The sequence below is a fragment of the Schistocerca nitens genome, chromosome 3 (assembly GCF_023898315.1).
Source record: "Schistocerca nitens isolate TAMUIC-IGC-003100 chromosome 3, iqSchNite1.1, whole genome shotgun sequence".
Taxonomy (NCBI): Eukaryota; Metazoa; Arthropoda; class Insecta; order Orthoptera; family Acrididae; genus Schistocerca; species Schistocerca nitens.
The window spans coordinates 68,566,697-68,586,384 of NC_064616.1; the positions used below are offsets into that span (position 1 = coordinate 68,566,697).

Here is a 19,688-nt window from a genome sequence, read left to right on the forward strand (position 1 = left end):
TGACAGGCATAGGATTAAAAAAGAAAACAGCATAATCAAATGTCCTTTGAGAGGGTTGTCAAATTGATAAAATGAAGAACGCGAGCAGCTGCTCGTGGGTCATCCGCTAAAATGGCTTCTACAGTACAGGGCAGGCCAAGATCAAGACGCAGGGTGTGAAAATCCAGACAGGACGTTAAAATGTGGCGGACCGTCAGCAATTGCCCACATGGGCAGAACGGCGCCGGCGCAGCCGTCAGCAGATGGCGATGGCTGAACCGGCAGTGTCCAATTCGTAACCGGGCCAAAACTACCTCCTCCCGCCGAGAAGGGCGTGAGGACGACGTCCAAGCCACGGGAAGAGGTTTTAAGGCCCGAAGCTTGTTGTCTGTAAGTGCAGCCCAATCGGCATGCCACAACGATAAAATGCGCCGACAAATTACCCTGCTACAATCTGACGAAGGGACACAACAAGAAGCTGTCCGAGGCTGGAGGACCGCAGCCTTGGCCGCGGCATCTGCAGCTTCGTTCCCGGGGATACCGACATGGCCAGGAACCCACATAAAGCTAACCGGAGAACCGACGTCCACCAGCTGCTGAAGAGAGCGTTGGATCCGGTGCACGAAAGGGTGAACCGGGTACGGATCACTGAGGCTCTGGATAGCGCTAAGGGAATCGGAGCAGATGATATATCCAGAATGTCGGTGGCGGCAGATGTAAAGAACAGCCTGATAGAGGGCAAAGAGCTCAGCTGTGAAGACCGAACAATGGCCATGGAGCCGGTATTTGAAACTTTGTGCCCCGACAATAAAAGAACACCCGACCCCGTCATTGGTCTTAGAGCCATCTGTATAAATGAAGGTCATATTAATGAACTTCGAACGAAGTTCGACAAAACGGGAGTGGTAGACCGAACCGGGGGTAACCTCCTTCGGGAGCGAGCAGAGGTCAAGGTGGACGCGAACCTGAGCCTGGAGCCAAGGTGGCGTGTGGCTCTCGCCCACTCGAAAGGTTGCCGGGAGTGAAAAATTAAGGTGTTGAAGGAGGCGACGAAAGCGAACTCCAGGGGGTAGCAGTGCAGAGACATACAACCCGTATTGACTGTCGAGAGAGTCATCAAAAAAGGAACGATAAGACGGGTGATCGGGCATTGCCAGTAGCCGACAGGCATACCGACAAAGCAGTATATCGCGCCGGTAGGTGAGTGGCAACTCACCAGCGTCAGCATGAAGACTCTCGACGGGACTAGTATAAAACGCTCCGATCGCAAGTCGTAAACCCCGATGTTGTATGGAGTTGAGGCGGCGTAAGATGGATGGCCGTGCAGAGGAGTATACGAAGCTCCCATAATCCAGCTTGGAGCGGACGATCGACCGATATAGGCGAAGTAGGACGGTTCGATCCGCTCCCCACGACATACCACTGAGAACACGGAGGACATTGAGAGAACGGGTACAACGGGCAGCCAAATATGACACATGTGGAGACCAACTAAGTTTCCTGTCAAATGTAAGACCTAAAAATTTTGTTGACTCCACGAATGGGAGAGCAACGGGACCGAGTCTTAAGGACGGTGGGAGAAACTCTTTGTAGCGCCAGAAGTTAATACAGACCGTCTTCTCGGCAGAAAAACGGAAGCCATTGGCGACACTCCAGGAGTAAAGACGGTCAAGAGAACGCTGAAGACAGCGTTCCAGGAGACACGTACGCTGCGCGCTGCAATAGATGGTAAAATCGTCCACGAAAAGGGAGCCTGATACATCAGCTGGGAGGCAATCCATTATTGGATTGATCGCTATGGCGAGGAGAGCGACGCTCAAAACTGAGCCCTGTGGCACCCCATTCTCCTGGCTAAAGGTGTCTGACAGGACAGAACCCACACGTACCCTGAACTGTCGATCCATTAAAAAGGAACGAATAAAAAGAGGGAGGCGACCGCGAAGGCCCCATGTATGCATGGTGCGGAGAATGCCCGCCCTCCAACATGTGTCGTAAGCCTTCTCCAAATCAAAGAACACAGCCGCGGTCGGGCGCTTCCGCAAGAAGTTATTCATAACGAAGGTCGACAAGGTAACCAGATGGTCAACAGCAGAGCGGCGCCTACGAAATCCACATTGTACATTGGTAAGTAGGCGTCGAGACTCGAGCAGCCAAACCAATCGAGAGTTAACCATTCGCTCCATCACTTTACAGACACAGCTGGTAAGCGAGATGGGTCGATAACTGGAAGGCAAGTGCTTGTCCTTCCCCGGCTTAGGAATCGGGACAACAATAGACTCGCGCCAGCATGCGGGAACATGTCCCTCAATCCAGATGCGATTGTAAGTACGAAGAAGAAAATCTTTACCCGCAGGAGAAAGGTTCTTCAGCATCTGAATATGAATAGAATCAGGCCCTGGAGCGGAGGACCGTGATCGGCCAAGTGCGTTTTCGAGTTCCCGCATGGTGAATGGGGCATTATAACTTTCACGATTCGAGGAGCGGAAGTTAGGTGGCCTAGCCTCCTCTGCCTGTTTGCGGGGGAGGAAGGCAGGGTGGTAATGAGCGGAGCCCGAAACCTCTGCGAAAAAGCGGCCGAAGGCATTGGAGACAGCCTCAGGGGCCACAAGGACGTCATTCGCGACCGTCAAGCCAGAAACTGGTGAGTGGACCTTAGTGCTAGATAGCCGGCGCAGGCTACCCCAGACAACAGAAGAAGGAGTAAAACTGTTGAAGGTGCTTGTGAAAGCAGCCCAGCTGGCTTTCTTGCTTTCTTTAATAATACGACGACACTGTGCACGTAATCGCTTATAATTGATACAATTCGCCACTGTAGGCTGGCGTTTAAATGTGCGTAAAGCACGTCGACGAGCACGTAAAGCGTCTCTACATGCCGCGGTCCACCAGGGGACCGGTACGCGACGTGGAGAAGAAGTAGGGTGAGGGATGGAATATTCAGCAGCAGTGAGAATGACGTCCGTGAGGTGTGCGACCTGACTATCGCAGCTTGTGAATGTTTGATCCTGAAAGGTCGCCCTGGAAGAGAAGAGCCCCCAGTCTGCTTTGGAGATGTTCCAACTAGATGAGCACGGAGAGGGGGTATGCTGCAGGAGATGGATAACACACGGGAAGTGGTCGCTCGAATATGTATCAGAAAGTGCATACCACTCGAACCGGCGTGCAAGTTGGGGAGTACATATAGAGAGGTCTAAATGGGAATAGGTGTGAGATGTGTCCGAAAGAAAAGTAGGGGCGCCAGTATTGAGGCAGACAAGATTGAGCTGGTTGAAAAGGTCTGCTAACAGGGAGCCCCTCGGGCAGGATGCTGGAGAGCCCCAAAGGGGATGGGGGGCATTGAAGTCTCCAGTTAACAAAAATGGTGCAGGTAGCTGAGCAATAAGTTGCATCATGTCTGCCCTGGTAACGGCAGACGACGATGGAGTGTAAACGGTACAAATGGAAAATGTAAAAGTGGGGAGAGTAATGCGGATGGCAACTGCCTGCAGGCCGGTGTGCAACGTGATGGGATCGTAGTAAATATCATCCCGGACCAGCAACATAACCCCTCCATGAGCTGGGATACCTACCACAGGGGGTAGGTCAAAACGCACAGAGGTGTAGTGTGCCAAGGCAATTTGATGGCAAGGGCGTAGCTTCGTTTCCTGGAGGGCGACGACGAGCGGACGGTGCAAGCGGAGCAGCAACTGCAAGTCCTCTCGGTTGGAGCGAATGCTGCGAATATTCCAGTGAATAAGTGCCATCGTAAGAAAAGAAAAAGGAAGATGGAAGAAGGGGTCACCTCGAAGGCCGCTGAGGGCCTGGCTTCGAGCGAGCACTGCCGCCGCTATCAGTAGGCGGACAGTCATCGTCCATTGGGTCTATAGGTTCATCGGCCATCTTGGAAAGATGGCCGGGAGGGGGAGCTTCCTCCGCCGGTGAACGGCCAGATGTTCGGTTACCAGCGGTGCGGCCAGGCGAAACGGATGACGGCCTGGGGCGGCAACCGCTGGGTGGCGCAGGAGAAGAAATGCGCCGTGGCGGAGAAGGAGAACTGTGCTTCCTATTTGCCTTCTTGGAAGGTCGTTTGGTGGAAGTACCGGTCGAAGGCTGGGAGGTCGAGGTACGTAGGAAGTCTGCACGGGACGGTTCCTTCTTGAAGGCCCGTGCATCTGACTTCTGGGTCTTCGTCTTAGCAGAAGCTGATGAAGGGGCTGGTGCCTGTGGGGTGATGGGAGGAAGAGGAGACGTCGACCGCGCGATCTTAGCACTGGCCGAACGGACGACCGTGGTGCTGAAGGTCAGATCGCATGTCTGGGTTGCCACCTCCCTGGTAGTCCGAGGAGAGGCGAGGACAGTACTGTATTTCCCCGCTGGGAGCAGCGTGGGCTTCCTACTAGCCAATAGCTTGCAAGCAGCCGAGGTAGACACTTTCTCTTGGACCCGAATTTCTTGGATACAGCGTTCTTCCTTATAGACAGGACAGTCGCGGGAGGATGCGGCATGGTCACCCTGACAGTTCACACAACGAGGAGACGGAGGTGGACAGTCACCCTCATGGGCATCCCTGCCACAAGTGACACATTTTGCCGCATTGGAACAAGACTGTCGAGTGTGATTGAAACGCTGACACTGGTAGCAGCGCGTAGGTGTCGGGACATAGGGGCGAACAGAAATAACCTTGTAGCCCGCCTTGATGCGCGATGGCAGCTTAACACTATCAAAGGTCAAGAAAAGTGTCCGGGTCGGTACAAAGTCATTGTTGACCTTTTTCATGACCCTATGGACAGCCGTCACGCCCTGCTCAGCGAGGAAAGATTGAATCTCCTCGTCAGTCAAGCCGTCGAGGGATCTAGTATAGACCACACCACGAGACGAATTCAAAGTTCGGTGAGCCTCCACCCGGACAGGGAATGTGTACAGGAGTGTGGCCCGAAGCAGTTTTTGTGCCTGAAAGGCGCTCTCAGTTTCGAGTAATAAGGTACCGTTACGCAACCTGGTACAAGATTTAACAGATCCGGCTATGGCATCTACGCCCTTCTGGATAACGAAAGGGGTGACAGAGGAAAAATCCTTTCCGTCCTCAGATCGAGAAACGACGAGGAACTGTGGGGCAGGCGGTAGTACTTTTGTCACTGGTAGCTGGTCACGTTTCCGTTTTTGGGCGGAAGTCGAGAGAGATGGAGTGGAATCCATTGCGGAGGAATCCCCCATGATTGCCAGCGTCTCCGATGGCGCGCTCCTTCCTTGTGGGGACCCTCTCAGAGGGCACTCCCGCCTTAGGTGAATGTTTACACCTCAGGTCACACCTCCCGAGAAACAGACGGAGGGACCAATCGGCATGGTCAGAAGGTATCAGCTCAGGCAATCACCCCTCCCCGGGCCTGGCCTTTACCAGGGGGTACGCGCGTGCCTTACATGTCTACCCAGGGCGGGGAATTACGCGTTACCCCGTCACCGGCTACGCGTGCGAACGCGTGGGTCGGCCTTCAGGCGCGCACAGGGAGGAAGGAAGAAGAGGAAAAAGGAGAGAGAGAGGGAGAGAGAGAGGACAGACTGTCTCAAACGCCGAGGCGGAGACCAGAGAAGGCAAGGAGAAGAAGGCAATGAGAAGGCAAGGAGAAGAAGGCAATGAGAAGGCAAGGAGAAGAAGGCAATGAGAGGGCAAGGAGATTTTGCAGGGGAAAGTGTAAGGAAGACAGTGAGGTGGAGAAGAGCAAAGAAAGGAACCAACCAAAGGAAGGAAGAAACGAGAAGTGAAAAAGCAAAATGACCGCAAATAGAGGTCGTGGAACCGTCCGCCTCCGGACGCAGGCGCTAACTACCCCCTTGAGGGGGAGGGACTCCTTTTAGTCGCCTCTTACGACAGGCAGGAATACCTCGGGCCTATTCTAATCCCCGGACCCGCAGGGGGGGGGGGGGGATATCAATGTGGTAACGACTGGTAAGAAGTTCGTTATAGTTCTGTGCCATGAAACGCTGTTTTATTAGGGCTATGTAAATGTTGTTTACAAACACGTATTGCCTAAAAAGCAATGTGTATTGTTTTAAATGTTTTATGTATCTACATTTTTTACATATGTAAACTTTTAGATGACAATCACCTGACGGAAGACACAAAATCTGTAATGTGTGATGTGTTGGCAGAAGAGCCAACACCGTGTTGCTACAGGAGGCCGAAATGCACGCGCTCAAGCTCACGCAGGCCAGCGTGAGGTCTGGAACAGTTAAAGGAGTTGAGTCTAATAAATAAAGTACGGAGCTCCCGGAATACTCAACTCTAATCCATAATTGGAGAACATCGCTCTTGATGATACATAATTACAATCTCAATATAAACTGATAATGGCGCCTTGCTAGGTCGCAGCAAATGACGCAGCTGAAGGCTATGCCAACCATAGCCTCGGCAAATGAGAGCGCAATCTGTCAGTGAACCATTCCTAGCAACGTCGGCTGTACAACTGGGGCGAGTGCTAGGACGTCTCTCTAGACCTGCCGTGTGGTGGCGCTCGGTCTGCAATCACTGACAGTGGCGACACGCGGGTCCGAAGTATACTAATGGACCGCGGCGGATTTAAAGCCTACCACCTAGCAAGTGTGGTGTCTGGCGGTGACACCACAATGTGAGCAAAAAATATATTTTTAATGTTATTTTTTCCGTGTTGCATCTAGTGAACTCCGCGGCTGTTAATGATAGTTGGTGACTGACGCAACCAGCCACAAATACTTTTTAAATGTTTCATTCTAGTGTTACAACTGGTCTGGGGCTACCATGCCCATCTTTAGATGGCTAATATTTTCAGTTATAAAAATGTTTTTATCACCAACATGTTGTCTGCTCTTGCAATAAGCTTTAATAGATGGCGATTTGTTTTTTTGTGGTCCATGTGGTTTCCCAGGCCGATGTATGTTGCTTAATTGCAAATAGCACACGCATTGCAAATAAATGACTGTGGCACACTTCATAATATTCTTCATGTCAGTATTGAGCATGGCAAATGTGAGTCTACTCACTCAGGTGGCTCCTCAGGGATCATCATGAGGCTGAGTGCATCCCGTTCCAGTCCTCCCGTCAAGGGAATATCTATGGCAGTACTGAGAATCGAATCCGGGCCCTCCGCCTAACAGCCAGAAGCGGCTACGGAGACGAACAAGGCTAAGGACGATTTCCTTATCCGTGTTGAGATTGTGCTCCGCCGCTAGTGACCCCGACATTAAGGGGACGTTAATCCCTCTGCTATGTATCCTGCTAAATGGATAGGAAGATGATGATCTGTTTACTGGCCGACCGAATCGCTCGATGTTATTCTAATAGACTTCTTTCTGGTATTTGATTAAAATATAGTGTGTGTGTGTGTGTGTGTGTGTGTGTGTGTGTGTGTGTGTGTGTAAGTCGGTGAGTCTTGATGATTTGCAAAAGCTAATACCGAGGCCTGCCATTCTGTTACATAAAAGATGTTGTAACGAGCCAGATTCCTGGAATTGCAGTGCGTAGCTCTATATCGACGACGGGTGTCATCAATTCCTGCAAGTGCATCGCTTAACACACAACAAATGGAACGGCATTAGTCAAGTTTCTTAGTCACGGGTCATATCGTCGTAAACCGTTCCATTAATATTCATGTGGTGCTGCAAAGCTCATCTGCCAGTCTGATTTCCACTACAGTATCTCATTACGCGCCCCTGCCAATGAATATTGCAAAGCCTGGTCGCTTAACCATTCTTACAACACATGTACTAATTTCCTCCAGTGGGTGACAGTGCATCTAAAGAAACACGATGAATGTATGGCATTTTTCAACAGCACTACGTTTGAGGAAACTGAGTAAGATAGTCTTTTATAAGCACTTCAAACATCTATAAATACTGCTAATGCCCTATATTCGTAGCATCAGCAAGCTACAGGTAATCATAGCCTTCAGGAATGCATATAAAAATAATTTATAGTATTTATAGTTCATGATTACCTCTGCTTATGTAAAGTATTTCGTGACTCATTCCACAGGTTTTATTGACCACTGACAGAAAATTCGTGTAACACTTTTAACTCATACAAAGACGGCTTGGAGGAAAGCATGGAGCAGTTGATTATATGTTGGTGCCTGTAGCTTTTTTGAAATTAAATTCTGAAAGAAGGCGCTACACATCAACTATCTATAAAAATCTTAAACAAATTTGATATTTCAAATTTCAATGCATATTACAAAGGTGAATCACTCTTCTTCTTGTTCTTCTTCTAATAACTAATAACTTTTTTTCAAGTCGTCAGCTTACTGTCTGACTTTCCGAATCAGCTTACAGACTGAATTTTCATTACTGTTTCAGTTCCCAAATTTCCTCCCCGGACACAAGAAGGAAGCTTCCAGGTCTTCAAAAAACAGAATCATCGCGATTTAATAGTATACTGGCAAAAAATCTCTAAGTGTGCCGAAAATGGTGAAGGATTCAACTACAGGATAATTTCTGTTGAAGAAAATGGCGAGCGGTATGTACACTTGATAACCATCATATTCACTCCATTTCCACAATTTATGAAAAACAACAATAAACAAATTATAATAACGAAAGCTTCAGATGTACCATAATTGCTCTGCAATGCTTTACATTTACCATACATGCTGTACGAGTACAGTGCTCAAAGCCGCTTCGATGAAATGACTTCCGATCCACCAACTAGAGGAGCAGAATGAAGGTGTTTTCATTAGCCATTTCCTCTTCCTTCTAAGTGCTCGCTTCCTGCAGGGATGTTTCGAATTTTTTTTTCATGTGATGTGAAGGGGAAATCACCAGTCCTAGGAAGCCCCGACCACAATCCTGTCAAGGATTATGGGAAGTCCAACTCACCACCTTCGGATTGGGAAATTCCCCCTGCCAACAGATACTGAACATTGGCATTGACATCCACAATGGCTAAGACGGCCTGCTCACGGACACATCCGGGAATGATATTGTTGGGCCGGTCCAGGGGTGGATGCCAAGGGGTAGGTGGGTTCTGACACAGAGAGCAAAATAATTAGAACCACAGGTAATAAACTGAAGAGCCAAATAAACTGGTACACGTGCCTAATATCGTGTAGGGCGACCATGAACTCGTAGAAGTTCCGCAACACGACGTGGAATGGACTCGATTGATGTCTGAAGTAGTGCTGGATGGAACTGACACCATGAATCCTGCAGGGCTATCCATAAATCCGTAATAGTACGAGGGGGTGGAGATCTCTTCTGAACAGCATGTTGCAAAGCATCCCAGATATCCTCAATAATGTTCATGTCTGGGGAGCTTTGTGGCCAGCGGAAAGTGTTTAAACTCGGAAGACTGTTACTGGACCCACTCTGTAGCAATTCTGGAAGTGTGGGGTTTCGCATTGTCCTTCTGGAATTGCCCAAGTCCTTCGGAATGCACAATGAACATAAATTGATGCAGGTGATCAGACAGGATGCTTATGTACGTGTCACCTGTCAGAGTCTTATGTAGACGTGTCAGGGGTCCCATATCACTCCAACTGCACACGCCCCACACTATTATAGAAGCTTCACCAGTTTCAACAGTCCCCTGCTGACATGCAGGGTCTATGGTCTCACGAGGTTGTCTCCATAACTATACACTTTCATCTGCCCGATACAATTTGAAACGAGACTCGTCCGACCAGGCAACACGTTTCCACTCGTCAACAATACAATGTCGGTGTTGACGGGCGCAGGTGAGGTATAAAGCTTTGTGTCATGCAGTCATCAAGGGCACACGCGTGGGCCTTTGGTTCCGAAAGCCCATATAGATGATGTTTCGTTGAATGGTTCACACGCTGACACTTGTTGATGGCCCAGCATTAAATTCTGCAGCAATTTGCTGAAGGTTGCACTTCTGTCACGTTGAACTATTCTCTTCAGTCGTCATTAGTCCCGTTCTTGCAGGATCTTTTTCCGGCCACAGCGATGTCGGAGATTTGATGTTTTACCGGATTCCTGGTACTCGTGGCTGCAAGCCCAAACAGTATTCCACAATAGTCCATTACACAGTCACGTTCGTGATAAACATTCACAATAACATAAAGGCAAACGAGTTAACACTGCGAAGTCTCCAAGTAAACTCCACGATTAGACTGGTTGACGTCCGTGCGGCGGCTTCGTAAGCTGGCTCGGAGGTGGCGCTACTCGTGCTTGCAGCAAAAGGTATGTCTACGAGCTGGCTGCGGATTGCCAGGGCTATCATACGTGTTATCTGCCAACCTCTGGGCGTAAACTGCCTGGCGTGTTGTCGATAATGTACGAAACTAGATGCTGTGACAGGCGGACCCGCTAGTGTAAAAGGAGGCGGGATGTATGATGTTGGTCAGGAGAGCTCAGTGACTTTGGACGTGGTCTAGTCATTGGATGTCATCTGAGCAACGAATCCATCAGGGTCATTGCAGCCCTTCCAAAGCTATCCAAATCGACTGCTGGTAATGTGACTGAAGTGGAAATGCGAAGGACCCAAATCAGCGAATACCAGGATAGCAGTGCACAAGTCAGAAGCGAAGACAGAAACGGGTGAAGCCGCAAAGCGAATGGGCGGTCTGCGGAAGACAACACGAAACCGTGTAGTAGTCGAGAAAAACACAGCTGTCTGCTGCAGACAAGACACAGACTAGGACTAACCCAAAGCAACCTATTCAACAAGGACCTGCAAAGAGAAAATCTTCGCCACCACAATGTCAACAGGCCAAGAACGAAGAGAGAATCCAAAACGCGACCACTGAGAAGAACCAAATGCCAAGCGAAGTTGTTGTCAAATAGTACACAGTACAGCGATGATACTAACCGACAATATCAGACGCGAGTACAGAACTACTGACCGTTCGCTGAGCTGCCATTTTATACCGGCCACGATGAACACTACTGGCCGGCGTATTCACGTGGCGAGACGGGTGGCTTGCTCGCCAAGCGAGCACAACGCTGCGGCGATACTGCGCTCTCTAACGGCCATCTAGGTCCATTTCCACCGATGGGTATTCAGATTTCGCGGAGCTGGATACCAGAGGGACCGGCCAGTATTAATGCTACCACCAGTCCAAATAACACAGTGACTTTGCGCAGGAACTTAAAACGACAGGAGTACAGTGGTCGAGCAGCTCCTCATAAGCCACACATTTATGTAAGCAGTGCTAAGCGACGCTAGAGGTGGTGTAAAGAGCGACGTCACTGAACAGTGGACGACTGGGAGTGATGAATCACGCTGTACCCTGTGGCAATCCGAGGGAAGGGCTTGGGTTTGGCGAATGTCTGGAGAGCCTTACCTGTTGTCACGTGCAGTGCCAACAGCGAAGTACAATGGATGTAGTCTTCCGGTACGGTGGTGTTTTTTCACGGTTTGCGTGTGATCCCCTTATTTTACTAAAGAAAATGCTGAAGATAAAGGATATGAACACATTTTACAGCATTGGGTACTGCATACAGTAGAGGAACAGTCCAGAGAAGATGGTTCTTTGCATGACCATGACAGTGCACCCTTCATAAAGCAGCATCGGCGAGCGGTTTGTGAGTAATAACATCCCTGAAACTAACTCGTCGGCCCAGAGTCCTGGAAGAATCCAATGGAACACTGCTGCAATGAGTTGGAACGTTGAGTTTGCTCCAGATCTCAGCGTACAAGGTGACTGCTTTCTCTGGTTTCGGCTATTGAGAAAGAATGGGCTGCTGTTCCTCCATACACATTCAGACACCTCATTGAAAATGTCGCCAGCATAGTTCAAGCCGTCATAAAGGGGAAGGGTGGACATACCTCACATTAACGCCCAGTAATAGGTGCCCGGATACTTTTGATCAGATAGTGTATTGAGTAATATCAAGGCCATCAGAAAATGGTACAATGGGAGTAGGATTTGTCACAAACAGGAAAACACAGCAAAGAGGGAGCTAATGTGAACAGTTCAGTGACAGGGTTAGAGTCGTCGGAATCAAAACTGAACTACACCGGCAACTCTACTTTCGGTATACATGAGTAGTGGGGCTAGGACAGTGCGGCCCCACATTCCACTGTTGACAGATGTATCCAAGATGGTGGCGATGACGTCATCCAAGATGGCGACGTGTAGACTTGGCAACAGTGCATGATATTATCTAAGATGGAGGCTGTGGCGTCATCCAAGATGGCGGCATGTAGACTTGGCAACAGTGCATGATATCATCCAAGATGGAGGCCGTGACATCATCCAAGATATCGGATTTTGGTGGGAAGATAGGTCAATTGGGCTACCTCCACTAAGCTAACGCCCCTCACCTCCCATCCCCCAGAAAAATGGCGGGAAGTTCAAATTCCAACAGGATAATGCATCACACCACAGTTATCTCTACTAACCTAAGAAAATCGTGGGACAATAGGTCACTTGTGCTACCTCCACAAACCTAAGTCATCCAACCGCCACCTCTTCCTAGGAATTGCTGGGAAAAGGACTCAGCCTGCGCTGGGCTGTTACAGACAGTAAGGAAGGAATGTACTTTATTTATTTTGGAACAATTTATTGAGACGTCGAGCATATTTATCTCACTGATACAAAAAACATACTTGGGGTCACACCACACAGCCCACAGACCTGTAAACCATTCCCAAAAAACCCTCTGCAGACAGGCAAACAACTTCTAATTTACCAAAATAATTTCAGTACCGACATGCAGACTCCTCCTAAATAATGCAGTTCACAGATACACACACATGAAATCAACTCGTAAAGTGTCCAAATAGCGTATAGCACAACCTACAGACCTGCTTGCAAAATAATGCAACAGAAATGCAATCAACACGCACAAAAACCATCCACCACCCCCTGTCCAGTAGACCACACAGGAGGCTACCTGCAGCCCCATCAAGTGATGCAGCCATCAGCTGTAAAACCACGTACAGATGTCCTCAAGCATAAGGTGGCGCTGGACGGAGTGGCCGAGCGGTCCTAGGCACTACAGTGTGGAACTACGAGACCGCTACTGTCGCAGGTTTGAATCCTGCCTCGGGCATGGATGTGTGTGATGTCATTACGTTAGTTAGGTTTAAGTAGTTCTAAGTTCTGGGGGACTGATGACCTCAGCAGTTAAGTCTCATAGTGCTCAGAGCCATTTGAACTGTAAGGCGGCGACATCCTTTCATACTTACTACCTGAGAAATTCCTCTCGAAATACATGTTCACCTAGGCACCGTTACTGAAGTGACCGGACAGGGGTGCAGATGCACCAGGGGCGTGCATGCTGACACAGCCGCGAGCCACTGCCGGAAGCAAGCAAGTGCGATCCATTGCTCTCACACGACTGCTGGTGAAAGTTGCTTCTATTTTCGAGTATACAGTCAGTGTTATACTGACATCACAGAACTCCAAAGCATGCCACGCCACTCCCATATGCGAAACACCTCTGGGTGGCACATGTGTTTACCATTGATAACAGAGTGGCACAGTGTGCATTGTTCCTAGCTGGACATGCGAGCTGCTTCTAACCGTGCTTTTAACTGCCCACTATGACTGACGCAATGCCGCAAAATGCGCGTGCATAGCTACAAACTATCGCAAGCGCATCTAAAAGGTTCTCAATCTTATACTGATGTCACATGGATATGCAAAATCAGAACCGAGTCGACCTCTCGGAAATTGTATAGTGTCCCAGAAATAGTTAACCCTTGCTTTATTGATGTCTCAGTTTGTATGCAAGGGAATTATTGCCCTAACAGAACCTGTTTACGAAAATAGCGCGGAATAACATCGAATGCAGTCTTTTTAGCGGTCCTAACATGGAATTCCCTCTATCATGTGTTACCCTTCCTGCTTCAACATACACAAACGTTGCCTCTGCTATGTAGGGACTCCTATATACCAGCACAATGGATGTCTTGTGAATGAATGTGGGATTATGATTGGCTCTTATCGAATTTACCCACTGAGTTACTGATGCTGTCAGTGTGGAAGCACCGTCCATCTTTTCTTTTTCTTTTTGCAGATGAGACTTCCAGTGGCAAAAGCTATTTTCCAGTTATCGCCATATTGTAGCGACAACTAAACTTTGCATTGTGCCATACATATCGTCAAATACGGAAATACTCGTACTCAATTAGACTGCCCTCCCACTGAGGACAGGCGCTTGAATATTAGAGTGTGAAATCGAGCTCCAACCAAGAAATATATCACCGCATACCATGTCGATGTAGTAAACATACAAAATCGCCCCTTTTACATCATTCGTACATATACTGTGAAGACAGACAGCACAGTACGTACACTCACGGCACTACGGCATCCATGCCTGATGGGTGTCCACAGTACCCTGAGCAGACCGAAGTCACTCTCGTAACTGTTCTACAAATTTCGGCTCACTTCCCTTCGGCACAAACGCGTTACTGTTTCTGGTCTGGCCCTGCTTGCTTGCTTGCTTTTCTACACCCATCTCCAAACTCTCGGATTACAAGAACATAATCTAATTTCGCATGGTTTGCTTGAGTATTGTAGTGACCACAACCAACAGCGGGAATGCCTTGGGCTGCGGATCGGAGCCGCCAGGCGGGGGAAGCCGCCGGCGGTGGAGCACGCACCAACGGGTAAACACAGGACGAGTCTGACGACAGACCAACGACAACTGACAACAACCGACCATGACCGACTATGAGCGACATAACAAGGAAGAGATAAACAATGGAGGCTTGTAGAAACCACAACACCAAACGTAAATCCACTCGGAACCAGAGCCAGGCAAAATCTCAACAACGAGCAATGACGAGAACGCAGTACCGCCGAGATAGAAACGAAATCCAGAACGAGTACCAGACTGGCTGGACTAGGTTTTTTTTTTCCTTTATTGTATTTCTAATCCCCGTCGGGGCGGGCTGGCAGCAGCATAGGCGCTGCTCTTCAGCCGAAAGACATAGAACAAAACAATAGAAGACATTTAAAAACAGCAAAGGAGAGAATAAGGTGAACATAGATATAAAAAATGGGAACATCATGGAAGGCAATAGACCAAAAACGGGGTGACTGTAAAATGGAGAGAAAAAACTGTTTAAAAGTAGCACACATAAAAAGCCACACACTGCGACGGTTAAAAGAACACAAGGCACAGTAAGACTGGATCATAAAGGTAGCGACGGATGGCATAGCACATAACGTAACACTGGCGGCGAACCTCAAGGCAGGACACAATTAAAACACACCTCTTGACGCACACGAGAAACAGCACTAAACAACACTGATGTGGCACACTGATGAAGAGCAACACAGAGGATCTGCCAGGCGCTAGGAGATGAGGGAGACCTGGAGAAGGGAGGGAGGGGAAGAGATGGGGGAGGTGAGCGGGGGGTGCGCGGAAGAGGGCCAGGTAGGGAGGGATGTGGGAAGGAGAGAGGCAAGTATGGGGTGCAGGGTCTCAGGGGAGGGGGGGACGGAGGAAAATCCGCTCTGGGAGAAGGAGGAAAGAGGAAAAGGGGGCCCTGGGGAGGGGGGGTGTAACAAGGCCAGGCTATAGTTGGAAGGAAGGGTAGATGTCACGGCGAAGTTCGTCATCTGGGAGGGGGAGGCGTTGGAAATTGCCATGATGAAGGAGATGGAGGGTGTGGAGGTGGAGAGAGGGAGGGATACAGCGATAGAGGCGCGGCAACGGGCGGGGGGTGGAGAGGAAGGAGGAAACCAGAGGGTGGGGGGGGATCAAGCCTGCGAACAATGTAAAGGATGCGGAGATGTTGGAGGAACAGGAGGAGGTGGGGGAAGGGGATCAGGTCATACAGGAGCCGTGTGGGGGAAGGAAGGCGGATACGGAAGGCAAGGCGGAGCGCATGGCGTTCAAGGATTTGGAGGGCCTTGTAAAAGCGGGTGGGGGCGGAGATTCAGGCAACGCTGGCATAACAGAGGATAGGACGGATGAGGGATTTGTAGGTGTGGAGGATGGTAGAAGGATGCAAGCCCCATGTCCGGCCAGACAGGAGTTTCAGAAGGCGGAGGCGGGAATGGGCTTTCTGCTGGATGGTCAGGAGATGAGGGGTCCAGGTGAGGTGGCGGTCAAGGGTGAGGCCAAGGTATTTCAGGGTGGGGGCTGGACTAGGGCAGAGCGGGTCCCTATATACGAAACCGGAGGGAGTGGCTATTGGCCGCTGTCTGCACGTGGCTTAGCGGTGGCGCCCTCGCTGCGCAAGAGCCGCTGCGCGGAATAGCCGCCGCGGAGGCGGAGCCCTCTATGGGCTGACCACGTCCATTTGTTCTGCCGCGTGTTCAACTTCCGCGGCGGAAGGTACTAGAAATATCATGCCATTTTCACAGTGCTTCTCGATATCAAGCACATATCAATATCGCTTGCGCAGCAGTACCGCTTGCACAATGTAATTCCGAAGATATAGACTGGAAATTAGTTCTCTAGAACCCTGAAACTTCAGCTAGGTGGTGCGTACTATAAACCACTGACTATCTGGAAACCTTTCACGTCTGCAAAGACATTTACTCGGAAACGTGAGGAAAAGAAATAGAGAAAACTGATATTTCCACTCGCAAATACCGATGTCAGTGATGTAGCAGATTCCTAATCATCCCTATAATTTACAAGGTCAACTAAAGTGTTTCTCATATCTTGAGAACTGGCAAACGTGTCTTCCACATGCTAGATGCACACGCCACAATCGATCTTCTTTCAACTAAATAAAGGCACAAAATGTGCAGAAGCAGTCAACCGAACAATTTACATGGGAGGGAATAACGATCCAGCGCAAATGCACCTCCATATTCAATCTCAAATTTCCACGTGATCACAAAAGCTATGCGACACATACTAAGCATTAGTTCGTTATTCGGTAGTTTAGAGGACTACACATTAATTCATCTACATCCCTACACTCCAACAATCCTCTCCATTCAATAGCTCCTACCATTAACGGGAAACGTGAATCACTTCTGCACAGGTCACCTGTGCTGCAGGCCGAGCACACACAGGTACAATCAATCATAAGAAATCGCTCACATACACATTTTATCCCTGTCCTTACAACCAAATGTTACGATCACGGTCTCAGTTGAACGACATTTACCAATGAGCGAAGAATCGGAAATACACCCTGTTGGCGGCTGTGGCTCTGGAAATAGAAATATTAGTACCATTCTTATGACGTGACATACTCTTCCCTTTACTATTACAGTACTAGACGTCAAATCCATACATTCTTTATGAATGGACATAGTCATTTCCTTTGCATATGTCGGAAAACAAACACATATTTTATAAGCCTGATGCTCAAGGCTAACCTATCACACACACCCTGCTACTAAGTATAATACTTCATCAATAACTGATTACCTAGGATACAAAATAATACTGAGAGAAAATCAGCGATGGGTGGACATGTGTCATAAGTTTTTATTGTTTGTGATACCACTGTGTCTTACAAAGAGAGCCGTAATCATCTCACATGTTAAAAAATCTGATCGCAATAACTACTGTAGGTTACTGTCTCAAGCGGTCTTGGTTCTACAGGTGTACACATGTATCCATGTTAAAAGCTATACCTGCTTTATAAATCCACATACGGTGTTACCTACGAATCACGTGGGTTTTCGAGACAAATACTGAGAGAGTGATCGTCTTACAAACCACCAGATGTTAAAAAAAACTCGATCCCAACAACTACTGTATGTTTCTGCCACAAGCGGTCTTGGTTCTACAGATGCACACAAGTATCCATGTTAAAAGCTATACTGGATTTGTAAATCGAGGTACAACATTACCTCTGAATGATATAGTTTTTCCGCACAAATACCGAGACGGTGATCGTAGGAATGTGTATTGTCAGACCAGCACTCCAGTTACACGTCACCGACGCTGCAACCTCGTAATAAAATCGCTAATGTTTGAAAGTGATTTGGTTAAGGAACGTGGCATGTAAGCGGTATTTGCGACTCCCTGATACTAGCTCAGCTAGATATTTCTCCAGTATTTGTAATGCATTCTGTCTCGATGCCATATCATATTTCTGCCACTCACATATCTCTAACACGAGCTACCCTTCTCGAACCTATCTGCTACAGTAAAATTTCAGCATCATTTTAGGTAGCCCCTTTGTATCTTCAACTACCCCTCAGACTCTGCGCTACCATCCCTACAGCTTTGCGCATGTGATTGTTCCAATGTAAGTCGGAACTGAGTAGAAGTCGGAGAAAGCTACATCTACCACCTTTGGCAACCCGTATAGAAACAGGCAAAGCTGAGTTACTGTGAAAGAAGTGTCAATGGATCATTTGGCGGAAACGAAGCTTGATCCTGCAACACCAGATAGTATAAAAGACAGTAAGGTAGCTGGAGGGAGGACGTGGAGTTTGCTACTGCATTGTGGTGCTTCTCCAAAGTACTAGCAGGTACTACAGATCCACGTCCCTCAGGGTCCATTTACATCTATCACCTCAACATTCCGTCATCGTTATTCTATTCCATCCACCAGAAAAAAATTATGAACTGTAAAAGCTCAACTAACTTCATCCGACAGAGAACTAGGTAAGGTTTTTAACGCATCTCTCTCTCCCATACATCGAAACCAAATACTGCATGCATGCAGGCATCAAGCACATGTGACGATCCTATTAAATGTACTGGTATTGATCAAATGCACAGACCAGTTTAAGGTTTCATCACCCATACTTTAGATGATGACCGTATCCCATAGACTATACTGTCAGTCACAAATGGTTCAAATGGCTCTGAGCACTATGGGACTCAACTGCTGAGGTCATTAGTCCCCTAGAACTTAGAACTAGTTAAACCTAACTAACCTAAGGACATCACAAACATCCATGCCCGAGGCAGGATTCGAACCTGCGACCGTAGCGGTCTCGCGGTTCCAGACTGCAGCGCCTTTAACCGCACGGCCACTTCGGACGGCTGTCAGTCACAAATGACGCTCCCTGTGACACTGTGTCATTGTTTAAAACATTGTTTTGTAACATGCTTTGTACACTGCCATACATTTTCTTTTTCTGCCACGACTTCAAGGTCTGTGTCATGTCCTAAACTGACATTATGACACTCTGACCCACGGCCTCTTGCGGAAAAATAGTCATCCCATGTTGTAAATAATTTTGTTACTGCGGCTACCATAATATGCGACACACAGTGGATGATTTTAAATAAAAGACAGTTACAACCTAAGGAAACTAGAAGAGTTTAGCTGCATTGTGGAGAGTTTCCAAACTGATGACCAAAAGTGATTGACGACCTCTACATTTAAAATCATTTGTCATAGTGACGGAATAGATGAGGGCTCTGTGTTCCCTTTCGACTGATTCCTCATATTACACTCGTGTACGCGATCACTGATTCGGTGCTAGCAACCCTCAGAAGGTGTCACCCATCCACAAAACTCATTCCCCAACTAAAGAAAAACGCTGTCAGTCAATCATTATGTGGTAACCAACAGCGTGCCAATGCATGGATGGGATATAAAAGACACCACCGATGTACTGTAATAATAAGCATCACAGTTGACAGCCCAAAAAGTTTTAGCAATTTTACAGTAATTTCAACACTGGCCAATGATGTGACAGCATGTTTCCCCAATTTCAGTATCATAGCTAAACTGCCCCTTCTCTACTTTGCGAGTATCATTACGAAAGTAGGTAGATGACTGCACAGTACGTGTATTTTCCAAGTAAATGTCTTCGCAGACATGACAGCTTTCTAGTTACTAAGTGGTTTATAGCACGCCCCACCTAGCTAAGGTTTTGGGCTTCTAGAGAACTAATTTACAGTCTATATCT

General features: G+C 48.2%; 1 protein-coding gene across 4 annotated transcripts in view; it reads left to right on the forward strand.

Annotated features, from left to right (window-relative positions):
* The window catches only part of LOC126248028 (cytokine receptor-like), a 475,141-nt gene that overhangs the window by 291,277 nt on the left and 164,176 nt on the right, over window positions 1–19,688 (forward strand). For all 4 annotated transcript variants that reach the window (XM_049948628.1, XM_049948625.1, XM_049948629.1 and 1 more), the window contains one exon: window positions 8,281–8,440. In XM_049948628.1, coding sequence (XP_049804585.1) covers window positions 8,281–8,440 — 160 coding nt within the window. The remainder of the gene's footprint in view (window positions 1–8,280; window positions 8,441–19,688) is intronic.